The 23,587-nt window shown below is 46.3% G+C and overlaps 2 protein-coding genes across 4 annotated transcripts in view; one reads left to right on the forward strand and one right to left on the reverse strand.

Moving 5' to 3' along the window:
- NADK (NAD kinase) overlaps positions 1–11,022 on the forward strand; it is a 34,754-nt gene extending 23,732 nt beyond the window's left edge. For both annotated transcript variants that reach the window (XM_063317333.1, XM_063317334.1), the window contains 8 exons: positions 561–669; positions 1,224–1,309; positions 2,403–2,505; positions 4,008–4,162; positions 5,338–5,437; positions 5,550–5,707; positions 7,532–7,614; positions 8,147–11,022. In XM_063317333.1, the coding sequence (XP_063173403.1) occupies positions 561–669; positions 1,224–1,309; positions 2,403–2,505; positions 4,008–4,162; positions 5,338–5,437; positions 5,550–5,707; positions 7,532–7,614; positions 8,147–8,297 (945 nt within the window). In that variant the 3' untranslated portion in view covers positions 8,298–11,022. The remainder of the gene's footprint in view (positions 1–560; positions 670–1,223; positions 1,310–2,402; positions 2,506–4,007; positions 4,163–5,337; positions 5,438–5,549; positions 5,708–7,531; positions 7,615–8,146) is intronic.
- Positions 11,023–14,513: 3,491 nt separating this feature from the next.
- Positions 14,514–22,274, reverse strand: LOC134507058 (uncharacterized). Of its 2 annotated transcripts, XM_063317474.1 has the most exons (9): positions 22,144–22,274; positions 20,708–20,828; positions 20,227–20,380; positions 18,977–19,122; positions 18,665–18,841; positions 17,598–17,711; positions 17,102–17,188; positions 15,515–15,662; positions 14,514–15,032 (listed from the first exon to the last, which is right to left on the reverse strand). In XM_063317474.1, the coding sequence occupies exons 1-9, from the start codon at positions 22,161–22,163 to the stop codon at positions 15,001–15,003; spliced, it is 999 nt and encodes a 332-aa protein (XP_063173544.1). In that variant the 5' UTR covers positions 22,164–22,274; the 3' UTR covers positions 14,514–15,000. The 2 variants fall into 2 exon arrangements, with proteins under 2 accessions (XP_063173544.1, XP_063173545.1); XM_063317475.1 differs by lacking the exon at positions 17,598–17,711.
- Positions 22,275–23,587: the final 1,313 nt, after the last annotated feature.

Raw genomic sequence — 23,587 nt, forward strand, 5'->3', positions numbered from 1 at the left:
TTACATTTGGGGGAGCACAGATCTAAATCTGGGGATGCTTCCAAACACAGAGGCGAGGTCCACTTTGACCTCTTGATTCAGTTCTTCTGATCTCCCAACCAGGCATGAAACTTACTGCAAGTACACAGAGACTCCTTTGCAACCCGGGATGGCAAAGGGATGAGGTTTGCCTTTACGTGGATGAGCCTCTCAGTCTTTCTCTGCACCTTGGTTAAAAGGAGAGAAGGAAGGAAGCAGCCTGGGCGTGGGGTGGTTTTCAGTAATCGATCAGATTCACATGCCCCACGTGCCTGCCATATTAAATAAATCCATTTCCTAGATTCATTCATTCAGCAAATTTCTAGGCTATTCAACTCGCAAAGAACTCTGCGCAGTTCCTTTCCCCAGGGTCCATTTAACATACTTAGCCGACACTGAAACTAACTCAGCAAGTTATGTGAATACAGCCAGTAACTTGTCTGATTGACCTGGTTCAGTAACCTTGTTTGATTGACCTGGGACCATTGAAGATCACTGGAGGTTTTTATTGGCTTGTTTAAGTCAATGCAACTTTCTCCCAGGTGAACAACATGCTGGTTTATGTGGAGAAGAAAGTGCTTGAGGACCCCGCCATCATGAATGATGACAGTTTTGGGCCTGTGAAGAAGCGGTTTTGCACATTCAGTGAAGGTAATTAACAGCCTCAGAACTGCCACGTGGTTCAAGAGGGCTGGTGGTGAGAACTGCACCTTTTCCCATGTAATAGGAAGACTAGGAGAAAGGAAATCAGAAATACAGTATATGGGGATATATTCGTTCTAAGGGGGAAGTAGTTCGGTTGCTGGAATTCTTGTTACCCTATCCCATTCTTCTCAATAAATCTCGTTAAAGAAGACTTTGCAAGAAGCAGGCTCAGAATAACTTTTAATTTGAGGCAGCTGCCAAAGAGCCTGCCACGAATGTTGATAAATGGCCATGGGTAAAACAGGATCAGATAAAAGGGTCTCGCATTCAGTCATCCTGCTGTATATTTTCCTATTTAATTGGTAGGAAAAAAGGGAAATACAGGCAGTCCTTGCTTAACAACCATTAGTTTAGTGATGGTTCGGACTTAAGACAGTGCTGAAAAAACTGACTTACAACTGATCCTCACACTTATGACCGTCACAGCGTCATAAGTGTAAGGATCAGTTGTAAGTCAGTGAGGAAGCTTCTGGTCTTGATTTTTTTTTTCCTTTTCGTAGATTATGACGACATCTCGGATCAGATAGATTTTATCATCTGCCTGGGTGGAGATGGGACATTACTGTATGCTTCGTCGCTTTTTCCAGTAAGCTAGTCTTTGCTCTCCAACCCATTCCTTTGCACAGCTGGGACCACTTCTGTTACCTGCATTTGTCTGTTCAGGAGTGTCATTTTCTGCATTTTCCTCTCTCAGGTTTATTATGGGCTCAGTTTCTGTCCCTTTCCACATCAACAGTTAAATATGGTATGAGCTAAAATACCAACTTGTTTAAAAAAAAGCACATTTATTCTACAAAGACATTGAGAAAAAAATCCAGGTAAAATTAAATACAGCCAAATGTGTGGAACACAAGAAGGTCAGTACAGCTGCCTTAAATGTGCAGTAGAAGCTCACATGCCAAAGTTGTTCTTTTTGTTCCTCTTAAGTTACAAAACAGTACAGGTATGAATGAGAGGAATACAGGTAGTCCTTGACTTACAAACACAATTGGGACCGGAACTTCCATCGCTAAGCAAGGTGGTCGTTAAGTGAGTCACGTCCGATTTTATGACCTTTTTTGCCATGGCCGTTAAGCAAATCTGGCTTCCCCCATTGACTTTGCTTGTCGGAAGACGGCTGGGAAGGTCGCAAATGGCAATCACGTGTTCCGGGGAAACTGCGACCATCATAAACACATGCTGGCTGCCAAGCGCCTGAATTCTGATCCCATAATTGCAGGGACACTGTGACAGTTGTAAGTGTGAGGACCAGTCGTAAGTCACTTTTTCCAGCGCCATTGTAACTTCGAATGATTGTTAAACGAATGGTCATAAGTCAAGGATTATCTGTATAATAATAACAACAGTGTATTAATTTTATCTGGTTTACAAATTATTAAAAACATTTAAAAACAAGGAACAATGCCAGAACCCCAAAACCAGACAAAACAACAGAGAAGTGGCAGAGAAACACGACTAAGGACTGGTGATTTCTGCAGATTGCTTTGCAAACCTAGCCCAATTAGCCTGGCATATTTGCTCTGGGTTTTGCATTAATTCCCAATCAGTACAAAAGAATCAAAGGGGCATTTGTCCCAGATGTAAGAACGAGGACAAAAATGCTCAGGGGATGCTGTTTTCCTCAGCTTTTCCTCAGTGCTTTCTCTCCCCCCCCCTCTTGTTTTTTTCCTTGCCAACAGAGGAGTGTCCCCCCAGTTATGGCTTTCCATTTGGGGTCCCTGGGCTTCCTCACCCCCTTCAATTTTGAGAACTTTCAGTCTCAAGTCACCCAGGTAATAGAAGGTAAGTTCTGAAGAGCCCCTCCATTTCTACAGGCTGCTGCATTGCTCACAAGGTGCATGGTCTTTTCTGGGGGGAAGGAGTGGAGCGAGTGGATTCTGCCTGCCTCTCCACTGATGAACTCAGGACCCCCAAAATGCTCCCTTTTGCGCTCGTATGGCTACATCGACATTGGGGCGTGCTTTGCTCTCCGAACAAGCAATCCGTTTGAACAGTGACAGAAGAAAAAGTCTGCACAGCAGAGCTCAAAACTAACATGCAGCTGATTCTCAGATGTATTTATTTGTTTATTTTCAATTTTGATGCTGTCCGACTCCAACCGATGGGGTTCAGCAACCTCAGGGCATCTTAATTGCCACCCTGCCCCAGTTGTTTTTTGTTTTTTTTAATAACTTAATTTATTGCCAAGCCAAGCACCAGGCTTGTCCGCTGCCTTTATTTGCAAGAATGCCTGTCAGCCTTGCGAGGTAGTCCAGACAAGAAGCACGCCCAAAAGAACTATACTTTTTTGTAAGGTTACATTAACAGAATCTTGCAAGTCTGAAAGTACATTTCTCCCCCCTCGCCTTTACAGCACAAGACACTAGGGAAGGTCCCTCCTGAGACGTTTGCCACACCCCCATTCCTGCTGTGGGCTCAGCTGCCTCTTATCCATTGCCCTGGCTGCAGCTCTTCCCCCTGTCTCCCAAGGTCATTCCCACAGATCATTAGAAAATAGAGACTGGCTGGCTGCAACTCAGAGGCCCACCTGGTAGAAAGCAAATGTAATCTGGGAGGAGAGCAGGCTAATCCTGGCGAGCTTTGTATAGAAGATAGCAATGTCACCAGTTTGCCTTCCGGTCAGTGGGCCTCCCTCTGTGGCAGCCATTTTGTGAGTGTGCTCATTACATATTTTCAAAATCTCAGACAGACCCCTTCTAAGACCAAATGGTGGGCATGATCATATAATGTACCCTCTGGCAGAAAAGTCCAGGTTGATTCAATCTGTTTGAAGCCCCAGAGAGTTTCTGCCATTCTGCAGAGTCAGTACCGTACTTTTAAATTTGAAATATTTTAATTGATAAATTGTCAGGGGATATATATTTTTACTTTTATTTTATAATTTCTTACTGTATAATTTCTAATGTTTTAGGCTCACCCCATAAGGTAACAAATGCATTAATACAGTAATGGCAGAGTGAATGCTGTATTATTATGTGAGATATTCTGTTAGTTTGTAGTTTACTATTGCATTTCTTGATTGTACTTTGTTTTTTCTTTTAAATTTTGCTGGTCATTGACCACAACTAATAAAATACGTAAAGTCAGTACTGAGTGACGGTCTAAGTTAAGACCATTGCTCTGGATTGGCTCAGGTCAGAAGCAGGTTCTGGACCCCGTGGATCTGACTATATTATTCTATAAAATGGATTTTTATTGTGAGGATTCAGTGTAGGTGATTCTTCAGTTCCTTCTGGAGTTGCTACTTTAATCCCTCCTCGTCGCCTCTTAATTCCTTCTCGCAGGCAATGCGGCCCTCGTTCTCCGAAGCAGGCTGAAAGTGAAGGTTATTAAGGAACACCGGGAGAAAAAGGCAGTGATTCAGAATGGGATTGAAGAAAACGGGCTGGTGTCTTCAAGTCTGGAAAAGGAAATGTTTAAGCAAGCAACTCAGTATCTGGTTGGTACCTTCCGATGATCGGGCAGGTCATCCTTGCTCCCCCCTTCTTTCTAACCAATATTACTGAGCGTGAGTCGAGATTCCTCAGATTAAATTTGCCTGGAACTTCCTGGATGATTCGTTTTAAAGATATCGAGACTTCTTCCCACCCCACCCTGATTTGTGTTTTGGCTATGATCACTAGCTAGATGTTTTTGCCTGCAGTATCAGCAAAAAAAAAGAAAAGAAAGAAAGAAAGAAAGAAAGAAAGAAAAAGAAAGAAATTGTTTATTAATTTATTGTTTAATTGTTTATTAAAGTATTGGTTGATGGGTTGGTTTAATATAATGTCCTTGTGAATTAAATGATTATTAATTTAAATTGTTGAAGTCGGCTTTGACATATGCTGGCTTCTAAATGATACAGAGCCTGCCTTGTTATATATTTTTTTTTGTTGGGGGGTGGAGCTACAGCTGTGAAGCTCCATATGGAAAACGCCTCTGCAAAAGATCATTTCAGGGCTCTGCTAAAGGCACTCTTGTCCGCTCCTGCAGCCTGCTGCTCGCAGAGAGGGAAGGCGGCATCAGACAGGGGAGAAAGGGTCAGGAGGAGGCCTCCATCCCGCTTGCCTCTGCCCCACCCGCTCTTTAGCTTGGTCCCGCCCTCTGAAAAGCTCAGAAGGAATGTGGCCCTCCCCTGAAGAAGGATTACCCATCCCGATACAAAACAAACACTGTGCAACAGCTTTGATCCAAGCCCTAGATGACGGCATCGGTTTATTTTACACCTCCTTCCAATTATCGGCCCCATCGGGGCTCCTCTGGGAAGCATCGAGGCTAGACGTGGGAGAGATGGGAAGTGGTTCCCGCCCAGCCAGAGGAAGCATCCTGATCGCAGATCTGTCTGTTGGCAAACTGAGAGACAGGTAGAAACGGGCCTCCCACCTCGGAGAGAGGCACACCCAACTTGTGGCATAGCAAAAGTGGAAGACCGACACCTCTATATATAGGTCTCTCTTTGGGCATGCAGCAATTGCTGGAATTCCCCCCTAATAGCTTTGCAGCTTTGCAGCGATCACATGCCTGTCCAAAGCTCCTTGATTCAAGCGTGCCGGTGGAATTGGTGCCAGTCTAGACGCCTTAAGCCAAGTTGGAGACGGGTGTGTTTCACCGGCAACATCCCTTTCTGTCCTCCAGGTCCTGAATGAAGTGGTGGTCGACCGAGGGCCTTCCTCCTACCTTTCCAACGTGGACGTCTTTCTTGACGGCCATCTTATTACCACCGTTCAAGGAGATGGTGAGCCTCTTTTGGGTTGCCCGGCACCAGGGAAGGCTGATGGAGCCGGTGGGTTACAAGTTGGCCCCTCGGGTTGGTCTGAATACAGATGGTGCTTGTTTCTTCCCACTAGGTGTCATTGTTTCCACACCGACTGGCAGTACGGCATACGCAGCTGCTGCGGGCGCGTCGATGATCCATCCGAATGTCCCTGCCATCATGATTACCCCAATCTGCCCTCATTCCCTGTCCTTCCGGCCCATCGTTGTCCCAGCTGGAGTGGACCTGAAGGTATGATCTTAATTAGCTTCCGTAAAAGAGTAACATTGTAGAGTAGTGCTGGTTTGAGCAGGGAGGACCATGTTCTGGTCCCCTGCTCAGCCACAGAAGCTCCTTGGGTGCCTTTGGGCTGGTCGTTCTCTTTCAGCCCAGCTTATCTGGGGAAAAATGAAAGGAGGAAGCACTCTATACACCATCTTGAGCTCCTGAATGAAAGGCAGGATATAAGGCTAATAAACCAACACTTTTTTTTAAATACTGCACAGGCAACGTGCCCCCAAGGTGATTACAGGTAGTCCTCACTCAATGAGCATTTGTTTAGTGACGGACTTATGCTGGTGCTAAAAAAACGACTTGCGACTGGTGCTTGCACTTACAACCATTGCAGCATCCCTGCAGTCACATGATCACAATTTGGGTGCTGGGCAACCCTTTCACATTTACGACCACCACAGCATCCTGCGGTCGTGTGATCGCCATTTTTGACTTTCCCAGCTGGCTTCTGGCAAGCAAAATCAATGGGGAATCGTATGATTTGCTTAACCACGTGTTTCGCTTAATGACCATGGTGATTTGCTTAACAGCTGGTGCAAAAAAGGTTATAAAATCAGGTCAGATTCGCTTAGCAACCAAAATTCCAGTCCCAGTTGTAATTGTTAAATGAGGACTACTTGTATTCATTTTCTTGCTTTGCATTCAACCCCCTAAACCGTGAATGAACCAGATGGGCCAAGTTCCTACCACACATTAAATCACAAAACAAAGCAGACAAGAAACTAACTTGATTAGCAAACAGCTAACTTGGTTGAAACTAACCTGCTGTTTGTGCTGTCACTGGCCTGATTAAGCCTATGTTTTGCATTCCCCATCCCAGCGAACAGGCTTACGTTTTCTCTTATCTAAGTAAACAAAGTATTAGTGTCAATCCTGGCTCTTTCTTCCCCACCACCACCTCCCCTCAAACAGAGAGATTACAGCAGGCTCACGCCTTGTGCCAAAATGTATTTTGGTCCCACAAAGCAACAGAGAAGAGCGAAGTCAGGGAAAGCGATTAACAGCTTTATTTGGAAAGCTGGAACTCTGTGCTGTGGTCAGCATTTGTGTCTTGGGGAAGGCTGTGCTTTGAAGGAGCGAATCGTGTTTCACCTCTGACCCCACCCAAAAGAACCCAGCTAGCATTCTTTCTTAACAACAGAAACCACATTCTGCATATCCCTTTTGTCTCCAAATTGGCAGGTAGGTACCACCAGAGGACCTCTGAATGTAGACTCTTTGCTTGGATTAAAAGAAGCATGCCGAAACATGCATAAATCAGAGGTTGGAAATCAGCAGCTCAGCATCCAAAGATCTAGATCAGTGTTTTTCAACCTTGGCAACTGGGAGTTCTGGGAGTTGAAGTCCACACATCTTAAAGTTGCCAGGGTTGAGAAACACTGGTCTAGACACACAACTTGGCCTCAATCTTAACAGGCCAGATAGTTTTTACCAATAATCACTAATGCACATAACTGTTGCTCCACTTTGGGGGGTTCCTGGTTTTCTCTTAGCCATCATGGTTTCCATAACATGGGAAGCGTCGTAACAGCAATACCGTAATATAGATGGTTTGGCTTAGGCTTAGCCAGTTGTGATGGATTGCATAATGTAAGCTCTACCATTGTGGCTTATCAAGTCATGGTTAGGAGGAACGAGGGCCTAGCAGTGTAGAAGTGTACCTGAACTTAGCACCAGGGGTAATACATCACCATCGTGACTCGGAGCTGTTTTTTCTCTCAGAGGTACTTTTTCCATCAAACTTGGAAATCACGTGTCTGTCTTCTTTCTCTCTCAATCCAGATCATGCTGTCTCCGGATGCCAGGAATACCGCGTGGGTTTCGTTCGACGGGCGGAAGAGGCAGGAGATCTGCCACGGGGACAGGTGAGAATGTTCTTCCAGATGAAGCCAGAATCGGCCAAAGAAGGGATTTTCTTCTGAATAATCAGGAAATGCAGACGATGCGGGAGTGTAAAGGAACAACGGTTGGCATTCAAAATGTTGTTCTGACTTTGTGGGAAATGTTTTGACCTTAGAGGGGGGAGCTGCTTTTAAGCAACTCCGATTTGAACTCCAAACGACTGTTGAATTCCAAGCTGTTGAAATATCTGGAAGACCATCCATTTTCAGCTGGATTTGTCATGAGTGCTGATGGCAAGCAGGAGGGGGCCACGATCCAGGGGGGGAAAACGCATGCATAGTACTGAGGAGTTGAGCAGCCATTCAAAGAGACACAGGTCAGACCCGCCTTAACTTTCGGGGTTTATCTGTCTGGGTTTTCCCACGCTTCGTCAGTTTGTTAGGATTCTGTCTTATGTAGCAGTGATAAACACTAGAGACCTGCTCCTCGTCCCAGCGTGGTTCCTGACTGTTAGGACAGGATTTGTCCTAACCGGCCATCTTCTCTTTCTTTTAGCATCAGCATCACAACCTCTTGCTACCCTCTCCCATCGATCTGCTTCCAAGATCCCGTGAGCGATTGGTTTGAAAGCCTGGCCGAGTGTTTGCACTGGAACATCCGGAAGAAGCAAAATCACTTTGCTGTCGACGAGGAGGAAGAGTTTTGAGTGTTGTTGGGTACAGGCTGAGCTCACCCCTGGAGGAGACAGCAAGATGGGACTGTCCGTGTATATAAGTGTTTCAAGCCTGTAGCTGTTGGGAGTAGACCAAGATAATGTGCTTCTCCCTCATCGATATATATATCATATATATATATATATATATGATTTTTTAAAACAAAGATAGCAACGTACCTCAGATCAGTCTGTTCTACTGATGACCAGCTATCATGTTAATTTCCTGCCTTGTTAGGGAACCCTGGGGAGAAGAGGAACGGGTAGATCATTGGCTTGTGTGGGCCATCAAAGAAAGCTATATCTTTCCAAAAATGTGGAGTGTGTTTTCCGAGCAATCAGTTTCATTTCTGGCAAGGAAAGCCATATTAAAATGAATGGCATTTGCTCAGTTGGGTCCCAAATACTGGCAAATCCACCGATGGGGTGTGATCTCCAGGGGCTGTGGTGGTGGTGGTGTTGCGAGTCTGGCCATGGTTTGCTATAAGCAGTGTCTTATCTGTTCTGCAAACTTGCCACAGACGGACCTTTTCATTACAACTGCTGTTCATCCTTCATTTCTCCCCTTTCTTCGATTTACAAAAAGGGTGTTCTGATTTTTCAATGGCTGTTGAAAACCCTTTTCCCTTTGTGTTTCGATGTCCATCTTTTTATATGTCTTGTGTGATATATCTGTCCTTGAAGGGACCAAGGCAAGCAGGACTCCTGTTTTCAACCAGCTTTTGGCATCTTCCGAAGTCATTTTTCTTCAATTGGTTCTGGATGTGAGAGCAGCAGACAAAGTCTGTAGGGACGGGAGGTGTTTCGCCTTCCCTTTGAAGCACGCGTGGGGGTGTCTTTCTGCGTGTCAAAACTCTCCTGGCCTCTTGTGTGAATTCTTTGCTTCTGAAGTAATTCCAACATATTGTTCCAAATCCACACGAGTATTGCGGGGTTGAAAATATACCCTGGTCTGGAAAATAAAAGCAAAAACCAAAAATTCCCATGTAGAGTCTTTGGGGGTTGCTCCGTTTTCTCTTCCAAGTGCATCAATTTCTGTTGTCGGGATTCCTGTAATTAGCTCTCTCAAGAGCCCCACAGATTTGGACGGCATTGACATGGCCAAACAACGGGTGGAGATTGGAAGCCCTGATTTTTCAGCTCTTTGGAGACAGTCCTCTGGATTTCTGCAAGACACAGAAATAGCTAAAGGCTCCAGTCCTGTGGCCCCGTCTCTCTGGGAATTCAGCCTTGCCGAGCTGTTTCCTGCTGGACCACGTGATACAAGGCTGAAACTGTTTGAGAGAAGACTGCCTTCAATAGCTTTTGAGTCCAAACGAGAATGAAGTTTGGTTTGATGTCAAACCACGTGAATGTCCAACTGGAGTTTAAAAAAAAAATCCTTTGCTTTTCCCCCAGTGTCTTCAACATGCTGTGTGTCCTTTTTCTCTCTCTCTCTTTTTTTTTTTTGCTGCTGTTATAATATTTTCTGTTGTTGTTGTTGTCTAAGATTCTATCTCATGGATATGGGGAAAAGAAACATGGCTTTTACAAAGATTAATAAAAGGGATTTTCAAGAATGGGGAACATCCAGACTAAAATACTTTTTTAATCCTCCACTATTACCAAATTCTACTTTGTTTTCATTCAGGGTGAGCCAGCACAGGAGAAAGAGGTCATTCAGTGACTTCAGAGAACTGATAATTGGAAGTCTGGTTTGGGATGCCTTGCGTATTTTTTAAAAATCCCCAAATCCCTGTCATGAAGGAAGTTGACAGCCCCGACTTTTTCTTGCACAAAAGGAGTTGGATATTCCCATGTTGGTTATTTTTGAAGGCAGGGAGAGTCCCAAAGGGATGTCCTTTTAAAATGGGGCAGCTGCCTCCTTCCTTATCCCCCTGTCTGATGGAAGTACAGTGTAGGCTGTTCAGGTTTCTCCCTGCTGTGGTATCGGCTTCATCTGGGCAGTCCAAATTTGATGGAAAAGGAACAGGCAGGATTTTCCCCAAAGAAATTCACTGGCATTTTGTCAGGGATTGGCAATCTTGCGTGAAAATGTGTCTATCACATAATTTTTTTACAGCATGCTCAGTATTGTGTAAACCCCTCCCACCTTTGCACGCAGAAAACGTCTTCAGGTCATCCAATGCCGGCTAAAAGTGACGCTTTGCAAATGTTTTCTAGCATCACAAGCTTGTTTGTTTTACTTAGTGGGATTTTTTAATTGTCGAGCAAAATACAGCAAGCTGCCACCCATCTCACACTTCACTGGCCATTCAGAAGGCTGTCCCACTATGTTGGTGAGAATTTTTAAGACATCCTTTGTATCACTTTTTTTCCAAATCTACAGATATTTTAGCTGGCTGGTTGAATTTCAGCCGTGCTTTCCAAACTGCAGGGGTGTGGCATTTTAACTTTAGAACAATAAAACCATCAACATGGCTAGCTTTCCAAATACTGTGTAGCTTGCTGGGGGTTGGAAATGAAGGATATGGTTCTGTGCCAGAGTAAGGAAATTACTTGTTGAAACAGTTTGCGAGTTTCCATGCAGAAAAAGTGTTTTGTTTTCTTCATCTTCCACTCTGTTCCCTTACCAATGTTTAAGCCACCATGGAATAGAGAGTTGCTAGTTGGGTTTTCGTCCTGAGATGCAATAATGAAGGAAAAAAAGGCTAAAAGCCTCTGATGTTGGTGTTGATCCAGGATATCTTGGCTTGGCCAAAAAGATTCATTGAAGACAGAAAGGAAAAATAAATAAATAACCTCATTTCCGATGAGATGAGAAGTAAAATGATTTCCTTATTTAGGAAATGTGGGAGTTTACTTTTTCATTAAGTTGACCGATTTTTTAACAAATCATCTTGAAAAGAAACATTCTTTTTCTAATGAGTACCTTTTTTGCAGGGTTCAGAAAATAGCCTAGCTGTTTTTTAAAGTTAAGGTTGTATATAATTGCGAGTGGCTTGGAATTATGTCCTCCTGATGAATGCTGTCTCAAAATAATTTTTCAAAGCTCTTAGGGCTGCCCTGCCACTTGCCATTTTGTGATCCTGAGCAAAGCTGCTCCCCTCCCACCTCTTTATTTATACGTATTCTTTGGCTTGGAGGCAGCTGGACCAGAAGACAAGGAGAGCTGGACCATGTCACTTGAACTCTGGATTTTGGATTGCGGCTGGGTCCTAGCATCATCCTGCCGGCCTTCGCCATTCATCGTTCAAACTTCTCTGAACGGGAGGAAGCGCCCTTCCTTCTTTTCACAGCAGAGACCCAGCCCAAAGCTGTGTCTTTTATGGAAGCATGTTTGAGCCACTTCTTTTGAGTAGAACAAGGACTGGAGGTGGAGTAACAAACCAGGATGGTTAAAAGTCAGGCTTATATCCTGAATGGGGCACCACACCCTCCGATGAAGCCACGCGCAACCCCACTTCTATTTCTGTCAACTCACTGCATGTTCATTTAAGCTACCTCTGCTAAGGACCCACGGGACTTTGGTGATGGATTTCAGCTTGTTTCCTTCCTCTGCTGCTGGACGTCCAACTTCCCCTCTCTTGGCAAGAGAACTGCAGCTCAGCCCTGAGAAAACTATTGTTTACAGTGCATTGTTTGGAGGGCGTCAATGCAGCAGGGCGAGGACAGGGCACGGCCGCATTGGCAAGAGGCCTGACGTGCCGAGCAAACATTCAGAGAGGACATCGGGGCATTACTTGAAAGTGGAGGGGATTATACAGCCTTCCGTGTGTTGCCCAACGGCAGCATCCAAGCACTCATTGGAACTTCTGGGGGGGGGGGTGATTTGGCAAAACCGGAAAGTCCCAGCTAATTTTCAAAGTGCTGCTTCAGTCCAGAGTTCTTGAATGTGGAGACAGCTGGTTCAAGAGCTGCTTCCTCTGATGTGCTTGCTTCTCCAAATCCATTTCTGGTCCTTTTCTAACGAAGTGCAGCCTATAAAGACGTGTGGAGTGGATGTGGCAGAGATGGCGGGGCGGGAAATAAAAATTAGTAGGCCTGGTCCAATGTGTTGGTTGCCTACCAAAAAATCCACTTTTTGCTGCACGGTCAATGTTCTCCTTTTTGCTCCGGTTAAAGGCAGCCCCGCTGCAGGGTTCTGAACTTTGTTAAGAAAGATGCCTGACGTTTCTTATTGTTAATGCTTTGGAGACTTGTAAAATACTGCTGAGGGTGGAACTATTTTCCAGATCTTTTCAATAAATCTATTTTTTTTTTTTCCCAAAGTTTGGTGTCATGCAATGCTGTAGCATCCCAAAGACATTGAGACATGGTGACTGAAGAGCATGAGTGGGGCTGAGGAACATCCGTGTTTGAGAAATATATTGTTCTTCAAGCAGCTGGGTGGAAGCTCCCTGGTTTTGCCTTTCAGCATCCAAAACTTGGAGATGGCTTGCCTCTCTCTGCTATTGAGTTAATCCCAAACTCATAACATTTCTTAGAAAGGAGAAGAAAAGGTAATGGGTGGGGGGAATGATCCCTTGTGGAAAAAAGGGTGGTTTCATATAATACATTGAGCCCCGAATATGGTTATGTTGGCTTGGGTTGAGTTGAGCATGTGCGAACCCAATCTTTTTCTTCTCACAAGCAGTCGTCCATGGTTTATGGCTTAGCACGCTACATGAACCAGGCCAGTTGGACAAATTATGGCTTATTGTGGTATGGGAACCTGGACAGCTATTCAGTGGTCTCAGGGTCTTTAGAGCAAAACACTCTAAAATGTTCAGTAGGGAGGCTGGAACCCCACCCTTCCCAAAGATATTAGCAGCATCAGAATTGATCCTTGAGAGGTGATAAGATTAAGCTAAGATTATAATGGAGGCTGTAAAGCTGCAGGGCAGGATTGGAGAAACCTCCCCACTTCCTGATACTGTAATAACTTAATCACAAGCATCCACCACTTGCATCTGGAAAGAACATCTGGCTGGAACTTTGGCAGTTGATACTGAGATAATGTGGGGAAGATAGCAAAGTAAATGAGTGACCGATAAATAAATAGTGCAAAAACATTTTTTTTCCCCCTTGCAGAACGCTAGGAAAGGGGAGGACATTTTTCCACTCAGCCTGTTGTTTTTAAGCAAGAGCCCAGCTGATGGAGCAAGCAGGTATTGAGTAAGTCCTGTAAATCAGCAGTGAATGATGAAAAGGGCAGCCGCTTCGTAAATTGGGAAATGCCAACCGCCTTCGAAAACATTGGGGTTGGCAAGGGAGGCTGAGAAATGCAGATGGTGCAAGATTAACAAAGGAGTTGCTCAAGAGCATCAGTTTTTGTTTCCCTGAAGAGCAAATTGTTTTCTGCCTGGGGTAGACGAGGTCAAAAGGTACCAAACGCAACCGTGCCATTGATCCTTTATTGAAAAATACAAGGCTGGTAACAAACCTTTTAATAAAGCATTATAGTTAGAGTATTAAATATTGGGTTTTGTCTTGGTTTTTTGTTAGAAAAATCACTTCGTTATGAAGAATATATTGGCTAAGACACTCACATAGCTGGGTTGTTTTGAAAAGGCAGGACCAAGCCTATACATTTGGGAGAAGGTCATCTTTGGAAGTTTTAAGATTGCACTGAAGTTTTTTAAAAGGGCTCTCTGGATCCGGCAAGAAATCAGCCATGGAAGGAGAGCTGGAGATCCCACTGTCAGGGCCACGTGGCCTGCTTTAGATGGGCCTGCTGCCCTCGGCAGGGCCCAATTTCTACACCCTGGATGTAACAATTCGGTCTCCTGCAGTGAAGCACCCGCATGATTTTTCGGAGGAAGCAGACAGCTGGCATCTCCAACCGCTTGGACCATCTCAGAACTCCAGCGTGACACAAGATCTCTCCACGTCGCCCACCGGTTTTAGACCAAAGTCCCTCTAACGGGCCTTCGGTGGGTCTTGACCCTAAATTCTTCAGATGGGACAAGATCTCTGGCTTCCCTGCAAAAGGGGTGTGTTCATTCACAGTTGCCCAGCCCAGGTGTATGCTACTGTTCCCTGCCTCCCCGGCTCCTGGCACCTCACCCGGAGGGCAGGGCCATCTCCTTAAGCGTCTGCCAAATTTGGAGGATCAGAAGCAAACTTGGAGCTGGAGCGACAACTCAACTCCTGCAACCTTGAAAGGGTGAAAAAAGCTCCCTCTGCAACCCATCACAGAGTACAGTAAAGCAGAAGTGCAAGAGATCGGTGTTTCTGGTTTCAGGCTGGAGGCTGAAATCCCGTTTTTAGTTCAGGCTGACCCTCTTTCGGAGAGGGTCACGGGCAAACAGGGCCTGAGGCTCTTAGCACAAGAAAGGGTTCATCTGAAGCTGCCACCCCACCCCCCAAAAATCTGGCTTTCAATTTGGCACCTGAAATCTGCCTGTCGATCAAGCTCAGACATGCCAGCGTTGCAGTGCCCCGCCTGAACTAAAAATGGGATTACAGGAGACCCAGGGAGCAAATGCCAGCTCCTAGCATGGGAAAAGCCACTCACAGTTCAAGCTACATTGAGAAGGTGCTCCGGCAGTTCTTTTGGAAAATAGGAGTATGCGTGTTTTTGTTTGCTTTTCAGCAAGGGGAAGCTGGGAGGGCGGTCCAGGGGATCCAGCAAGGAAGCAGCAAAGGTCTCCACTGGGATCAAGCCTCTTCTGCTGCTTCTCCGTCAGTCTCCGGGGGAGGGGGGAATCCGATTTTCCCAAGCAGGTTTTCACTCTATGAGAGCACCATGTCGACGTGGCGGTGGAGCTGCAGGTCACGAACTGATCCTTCCATAGGAAGAAAACACTGCGTGCAGAGCAACAGAGAAAGGAACATCAACCAAGAATGAAACCAGCGTGCAAAAAAAGTTGCCTAAGAGTCCACTGCTTGTACTACTCTGTGGTGTGGGAAGGAACGGTTTTGCCTGGAGCACTGATCGGCATTCCTGAGCACTGACCAATCAGAAGTCAGTGCGAGAGTCGTTTTGCTTTGATCCCTCACTGGTAGGCCTCAGCTGCAGCCCTCAGCACTCAAACACTCAGCTTTGCCCGGCTTGGTTTTGATGGCCTCTCTGCTGATCTAACGTGGCATCTCGGCCTTCCTATCTAACTGTCAGGATGAATCAGCCGGCAGTATTTGGAAAAGAGGAATTCACCTGAGCCAGGTGGCTTCTCATTCTGGCCTGCCAAGGGTCCCACTAATCCTCATGCCAGCTGTCCGCTGAGGGGTTCCGCCCCGCACTGATTGAAGTTACTCCCAGAAACCTTTCCTAAGCCTCGGATACTCACTCCTCTCTCTCAGCCCTTGCCCAAAACTGTGATAGACATGAAACAGTGCCCAAAACAGGACGCTTTTGATCGTCACAGAGATGCAGGAGCAAGTGATGATGGCAGCTTCCAGAGCATAGGAATTCCCTTGGCCCCATTCTGTTATGACCTGGAGAAAAAGACCACATCCCGCATTGTCATGCACATCTCCCATTGTAAAACAACTAGCCCCTGGAAACAAAACGGAATGAAATTCACACCTGCTCTCATTTCAGAACATACCACCGCGGACCCATAGCTTGTTCCTCCCAAACAGCCAAGTTAACAAGCCAAGGTCTGCCGCCACAAGCTGGGAATCCCACATACTAAGCCACAGTTTCTTTTGATCGTGGTTTGTCGGTGGATTTCCAAAGGTGGCACTTTACCTCTGCCAGCCTTAACCTCTCCGGGTCATCCACCTTGCAGGGATGTTGGGAAATAAAGGAAAAAGACGGTGCACAAGGATCAGCACTCTCTTATTTAAAGGATAGATTGGAAAACTAAGATCCATGGATACTCCAGTGCCTAATTAAGAGACTTTGCCCATCCAATGGTTTGTATGCCTTTTGGCCAAAAAAAAAAAGTGTGTGAAAATTGCCCTTTATCTCCCTCTGCTTAATCCTGCTGTTGAGAACTACTGAAGGGTTATCTCTGTTTTATTTTTTTAAAGAATGGGATTGCTGTGTTCAAGGTGGTTTTTTTTTTGCCCTGCCCAGGAGAAACATTCTGGAAAGTTTTGACACTGAAGAGCTTTGTGAAACCTCACAAATCTGGTTTTGACCCTAAGCGTCTGACCATGGCTGGTCCAAAGGATCCTTCAGCTCGCATTCTGGAATGTTTCCAAGACAGCTGTTTCCCTGGCCTACTTGCATTTCTTTAGATGATGGGATTGACAAAAATCACTGAAGTTGTGACTGTGGTGTTCAGAAAAAAGGGTTAGTTTGGGTTTTTCTCCCCCTGTACATAAGGGAAGAGGAGCAAATGGCACTTTTAGAGAAATCACTAAGATGTGGTTGGTTCTCACTCAACAACGAAGCTAACAAACCAGTATCTGGAGCCATGGGCATGCTAAAGTCCCAGCAACAGACTGTTCCTGGTTTTAAGAAATCTCTGTTAGGTGCACCCATGTTTTCCTAAGTTGATTCACAGCAAGGGATGTCTGAACTGGGCCTATGTTTGACTTCCTTGGGTGGGATCCAGCTGAAGTTATTTATGGCTGGGTTCTGAAAGTTATGGATGGAGACCAAACTTCTGCCATTACAGTAGAACCAAGGAGACTCCTGCAAATTTCAAAAAGAAGGACTGACGACTGATTTTTGTTTCCACCATTTGCAAAGTTTCATCTGCCTTATGAACCAACTTTCTGCCTTTCAATGGGTCGGGGGTTCATTTTCAAGAGCTGAAATGCTCTGGGAACTTGAATTTCTTTTTTCTTTGGGCTCAGGAACCCATTTCAGGAAACTGGGTGAAAGGTCCATCATCCTTAACTTCCTTCTCCCTTGGGGCAGATTTTTAATTGACAAAGGAGTTCCCCCTCCTTAAATCAGTAAACTATTTGGCAAGACTTACTGTGTAGAGCAGGTATCCGAGATAAGCCACTTCTGGTAAGTTCTGAATCACAAAAATCCAGGTGAGAGGTTTCAACTCTTTTAAGATCTACAGAACAAAAGAAAAGGCATGGGTTGACTGTAGACCAGTGTTTCTCAACCTCGCCAACTTGAAGATGTGTGGACTTCAACTCCCAGAATTCCCCAGCCATGGCTGGCTGGGGAATTCTGAGAGTTGAAGTCCACACATCTTCAAGTTGGCGAGGTCGAGAAACCCTGCTGTAGACTCACCAGTTGTAAAACAAGCGTTTTCACATTGGTTTTAACTGTAAAGAACTCAAACTAGCCTAGGGCGTCTTTGAAAGCAGGAAGAGCTTAAAAAGTCTTCCCAAACGGATAGAACGGGGTAGGGAGATGGAACAGCCGTTAGCAGGACTGGACAGCCCCTGAATTCTACGACAGAAAAGTAACAGAAAGAACAACCTCTTCCCCATGCAAGCACTATTGAAGGTACTCACTGCCGTGATGCCACAAACAACTTTCAGAATAGCCCAGCAAATCCCAGCGGCCAAGAACACACTGTGCAGGTTTGAAATCTCCCGAGTTGTCAGCAGCAGGACACACAGACAGAGCTGGGGAATGGGAGACAGACCTTAGCAAGACAGCTGGCAGGAGGACACATCTGCAGGTCACCTTCCCGTCCCTGAATCAGACAGTGGTTCAGGGCCACATCTTGACATTCATTCCCTGAAAGTTTCAGGGATCTTTGGCAGTCCAGGAAGGGCTGCAGCACAAGGATGCTGTCTGGCATTTCAGCTAACCAGCCTGCCGTCTTCTTTCCTGTGTCCCATCTCTCTCTCTCCTTCATCCTTTCTGAAGCCAGTTAGTTTTCTATGATGAATGCCCAGCCCATGCTGGATTGTTCTGAGGGCTTTGCTCTCCCCGCCTTGGGTTTCTTTCTTAAAAGTGTTTTTTGAGCTTAAGGGGATCCTTACGTCTGCGCATAAGATGGCCTGACACAGCCAATTGCCCTCGGGGCCTCGACGTTGGAAACGGAAAGAATTAATTCAGAAAAGGCCCCCATCTTGAGACTGTCTCATCTCCAAACTCGCGAGGAACTGGATGAGCTGATATTTAGGACTTTGATTTATTTAATATTTATTTTTCAAATTTCTATCACTGCCCATCTCCCCCCAAAAGGGGGGACTCTGGGCGGTTTACAATAAAATCATCCTTTTAAAAATATCAACATATATTGATTTCATCTCATGCAGGAAGCAAGCAGATTGGGGATAAAGGTTATCTCATTCTCTCTGATGTGTCCTAAAATTGCCCAACTTCAAGAGATAACCAGCTACCTATCATCCCCTTTCTGATGGCTTCCAATGGGACAGCACTACAGTGCCCATCCTCTCCCATGGGAAAATGATTAAAACTGTAGTCCAGGCCAATCTGGAGAACAACGGGCTGAAAAAGGCCAACCTCAGGTCTTTTAAGCGTGTGCGAGAAGCATTTCTGGTACTTTTTTGGTGGCAGAAAGGGGGACATTCCTTGTGCCCAAGGACTCGAATCAGCTGGGACCTACCTGAGCCTGGAGGTCAAAGGTCAGCATGGAAAAGCAGAGGTTCATCATGAAGTACTGGGCTTGAAGGCTCTCCAGAGCCCCACCCACTCGGAAAGCCATCCCACTCTCGCTCTGAATAAGGATCACGGCGCAGCTCACGTCAAAGGCACCCACCAAGAGGATCAGGACAAAGCGGGCCTGGAGGAAGCAGAGAATGAGGGGGGACTCGAAAGGGCAGCCCCCAGGGCCCCCACCAAGGCCAGATCCTCCCCTTTCAGCTCAAACATTGCCTCCCCACCATCACAAGCATTGGATCGCCCACCAGGTGCTCACCAGCAACGCTGACTTCTGCTTGGCGGGGAGGACAGTGAAGTTGATCACGGAGCGCAAAATGACCAGGGCGATGGAGATGACAAAGACTATCAGCTCCTGGCGATTCTCCTGCAGGATTCCCCGGCTGACGTAATAGATGCAGAAAACTGCCAAAGAGAGAGAGGCCTGGCTAGCAGTAGCCGGGGAAGAGGGAAAAGAGATTTCCCAAGCTGAAAGCGGAGCCCTGGGATCAGCCCAGGGGTCCATCTTTTAAGTGCCCTCCCTCTGTGTTTTAATTGATGTGAAGTGTAACCTTAGCAACTTGGGTATTGTAAAAGCATCTCTTTGGCCTCTGTCCATCTATGTGTTAACAGCTCCAAAAGTTCAAGGGCTGCCCCCATGGGTGGGATGAAACCATCACACAAGTGACTTCATGATGCAGGTGATATCCCTGTGGCTTCTGATAACCCCCCACAGCAGCACCCCTTATTATTTACAGGAAAAACAGTTCTTATAAATAAGGAACATTAAAAATAAAAACAAGGAACATTCACTTTCTGGGACCAAAGATGACAAGACTCTTGAGTGGCACCAGGCCCAAATTTTGGGTCATTGGTGAGAAACTGCCCCTGGTCATTGAAAAGTCTGGCTCCATCTCCGGATCCTTATTGATAAAATGCCAATATGTGGGGGTGGAAACTCTGCTGAGAGCAATTAAAGTGGTGGATCTGGAGGTGGCAGAGAAGTCCTATAAAAGCTGGGTCTCAAATGCCACCTACTGCCTAGAGTGCACATTGCTTGCAGTTGACAAGGCAGTGGAAGAGTTGAGCAAGCCAATAAACAGGAAGTGTCATCTACAAGGGCAATAGCATTTTTGGGAGAGTCCAAGTCGGGAACCCCCACTAACCCGTCCCAGGGGTGCAGAAATTGATGGGAACCAGATGAAGCTAACTCGTGATGCTGGCTATTTTGGGGTACTGACATGATTAAAACCTGATCCAGTGACCAAGGTAGGATGAACAGACTAGGACAGTGTGCAAATTACAAACTACACAATCACAGCCAAATATAAATGACTGTAAATTGTCCTTCATTTGTTGGAAAGAGTCAATCCCCCTCTTCCCCCTTGTACAAGAATTAGTTCGGTCTGGGGTTAGCTGTCACTCAAAAATGTAATTTATATAGAAAGACCACTTTTGTGCCCTTGTAGCTCGTCCTTCTCCACCTTTCTAATTTATAAGGCTTGTCCAGTCAGGACAATTTTAGATTACCAAGGCCAATGATCTGAATGAGAGACACAGGAAAATCTTCGTTTTTCTGCTGGAAGAGGTTCTCTATGGTTAATCCAATGACACTCAACAACGAGAGGATGGTGACGCAGAAGTAGATCTTGACAGGGGAAGACAGTTCGGACCATCGTTTTATCTGGAATTATAAGAGCGCATCTAACGTAAAGGAAATTCTCCTTCACGCTGAACATCAACTTCCCCATCTAGCCCACAATCCTGGGATTTCCTGGGGGTCTCCCATCCAAGGACTAGGTTGCTTTTCGAAGTTAGCTAAGGGCAGATAGGTGCTATCAGCTGCTGCCCACAATTTTTGTAAAATTAGCAGAAAGTTCAGGGCAACGCTGCAGCGTACCTCATCTTAGGTTAGAGTTATGCCTGTCCTTTCTCCAGATATAACCCATAGGTCCAATGGCTCAAACCAGTTAATTGAAATTAACAAGACTGGTGAAGCTCAGACACTTACAGGGCCACAAGGTGTTGCAATCAACTCTTGGTGTCTTGGAGTTAGATTTGGCAGCGGAGAGTTTATACTTTCATTCGGCAAAGGAGAGTCCAGAGTTTCTTCTGACTGGGAAAGGAGAACCCTAGGTGGACAGGAGGTCAAGCCAGGTGAAATGTAGAAGCTAGACTAATGCATATTGAAAAATAAGTTATTTAGGAACTGCAGGTCAAATGTGTTGCCATTTTGCCAGCTGTTAACTGACCAAACTTGAAGGCTGCTGAAAATCAGGTCAGTTGTGCAAAATTGGGGCAGTGCAAAAAATCAGAACAGCTCATTTTATAGCCAGGCCCAGGCGAGTATGTTGGGTGCGGAAATGTGCTGGTTCACCAAGGGTGTGCTAAGCTGGCAGGAGGGAAAAGAGTTGGGGAGTTCAGGAAAGGAACAGGCCTCTATCTGTTCCAGTTTTTTGTAAAATTTGGATTTGGGGTTTGGCTGGAGGATCTCAGACAGGAGTCAGAAACTTGTGGTGCTCCAGATGTCAGCTGAAGGAAATTGGGGGTCAACATCTGGAAAGCCACATCCTTTTCCAAAAGGGTGGCAGTGGGGTCTGGATGCCCAGCGGAGGCTCAGCTGAACTCTTAAGCTTTGCTCCCAACTGGGCAGTGAAGTTTGTGAACTGTGCAGGGTACGCTCCTCCAGTGGGAAGAGAGCGTTGGGCTCCAAGCCCACGTGTGGAGAGCAGCAGTTGAATTTGTTCTGACCCACGGCAAAATTGCACACTTTGGGCATTTCAGACTGGGGTGGATGTGCGTCGGGGCTGGTGGTGGAAGAAGAGGAAAAGGGGGCAGCACTGATGCTTTGGCATTTCATAGCAGACGGGCCAGGAAGTGCAAGGGCATCAGCTCCCAGTTCCTCAAGTTAAATTAAAAGCTAAGCTTCTAGTCCTGCTGAGGGCGAAGCAGCCGGGTCCGTGCTGAACTCTGTTTTGCGTGATGCATGGAATTACAAACTAGCTAATGATGATTTAAACCCAAGCGTTGGGCCAAGGCGGTCCATTTACGACTCACGCTATCATGCAAACTCAGTTGGGCGGATTGAATAAACCTTGGTTTGGTTAACCAGGACAAGCATGAGATGCAATGGCAGCCTGTGCCAGCCTGGCATCCCCCAGATGCGCTGGGAGCACAGTTTCCATTATCCCCACCTAACATGTCGGGAGTGATGGGGGTCGTGCTCCCACATTCCCCTGGAGAGTATCAAATGGGGGAACGACGGTCATTTCCTGCGGGCCGTGACGTCAAAAGGGGTGGTTACGTCAGAGGAGCGGCGTGGTGACGCCCCTCGAACGTCACGCCGCGGGCAGAGAGGCGGAGCTCTAACGGAAAGACCTGTTCGCTTCCCTCCCCCTCCTCCCCCGCCGGCTACGGGTCCCCGTAAGGCGCAGGACCGGCTGCTACCTCGTGCCGGGGGTCTCCATGGCGACGGCGACCGTTACATGCCCCAGCCGAGCGGCGAAACGGGCGCTGCCGAGCGCGACAAGTCCTGTCTGGCGGAGGCCATAGAGAGGGGATGGCCGCGCCCGAGCGGAGCTACTTCCGGCCGAGGCGGAAACGCGCCATTTTCGAGTCCTGCGTCCGCCTCCTGGGGGCAGTTCAGAGCCAAGGCGCTATAGAGAAACGTCTAGAGTTGACCGCCGCTCTAATTCTCTCTATTTTTCTCATCTCTATGCTGCCTCGTGACGTCACTTCCCGCCCTCCCGTTGCTACCCGTTTCTGAAGTGAGGGGCTGAGCTCCTCGCAGTTGCAATCTGCGTCAGAAAGCAATAAAGCCGTTTTTTCCGTAGAGTTCCCGACATAAATGTTCCCTTCCTTGCTGATCTGGATAAAAGAAGGGAGAAGAAGCATGTTGCCTCAAGAGGACTAGAAACTTGGGTGTACGTGGTAGAAAGCATGTCTTCCACTTTCAGGATCCTCACCATTATTTCAGCTTGGTTTTAGTTCTAAATGTAGAGACTTTTGTTGTTGTTTATTCGTTTAGTGGCTTCCGACTCTTCGTGACTTCATGGACCAGCCCACGCCAGACCTTCCTGTCGGTCGTCAACACCCCCAGCTCCCCCAGGGATGAGTCCGTCACCTCTAGAATATCATCCATCCATCTTGCCTTTGGTCGGCCCCTCTTCCTTTTGCCTTCCACTCTCCCTAGCATCAACATCTTCTCCAGGCTGTCCTGACTTCTCATTATGTGGCCAAAGTATTTCAGTTTTGCCTTTAATATCATTCCCTCAAGTGAGCAGTCTGGCTTTATTTCCTGGAGGATGGACCGGTTTGATCTTCTTGCAGTCCAAGGCACTCTCAGAATTTTCCTCCAACACCACAGTTCAAAAGCATCGATCTTCCTTCGCTCAGCCTTCCTTATGGTCCAGCTCTCGCAGCCATATGTTACTACAGGGAACACCATTGCTTTAACTATGCGGGCCTTTGTTGTCAGTGTGATGTCTCTGCTCTTGACTATTTTATCGAGATTGGTCATTGCTCTTCTCCCCAGGATTAAGCGTCTTCTGATTTCCTGACTGCCGTCAGCATCTGCAGTAATCTTCGCACCTAGAAATACAAAGTCTTTCACTGCCTCTACGTTTTCTCCCTCTATTTGCCAGTTATCAATCAAGCTGGTTGCCATAATCTTGGTTTTTTTGAGGTTTAGCTGCAAGCCAGCTTTTGCACTTTCTTCTTTCACCTTCGTCATGAGGCTCCTCAGTTCCTCTTCGCTTTCAGCCATCAAAGTGGTATCATCTGCATATCTGAGATGGTTAATGTTTCTTCCAGCGATTTTAACTCCAGCCTTGGATTCCTCAAGCCCAGCATGTTGCATGATGTGTTCTGCGTACAAGTTGAATAGGTAGGG

The sequence above is a fragment of the Candoia aspera genome, chromosome 18 (genome assembly GCF_035149785.1).
Source record: "Candoia aspera isolate rCanAsp1 chromosome 18, rCanAsp1.hap2, whole genome shotgun sequence".
Taxonomy (NCBI): domain Eukaryota; kingdom Metazoa; phylum Chordata; class Lepidosauria; order Squamata; family Boidae; genus Candoia; species Candoia aspera.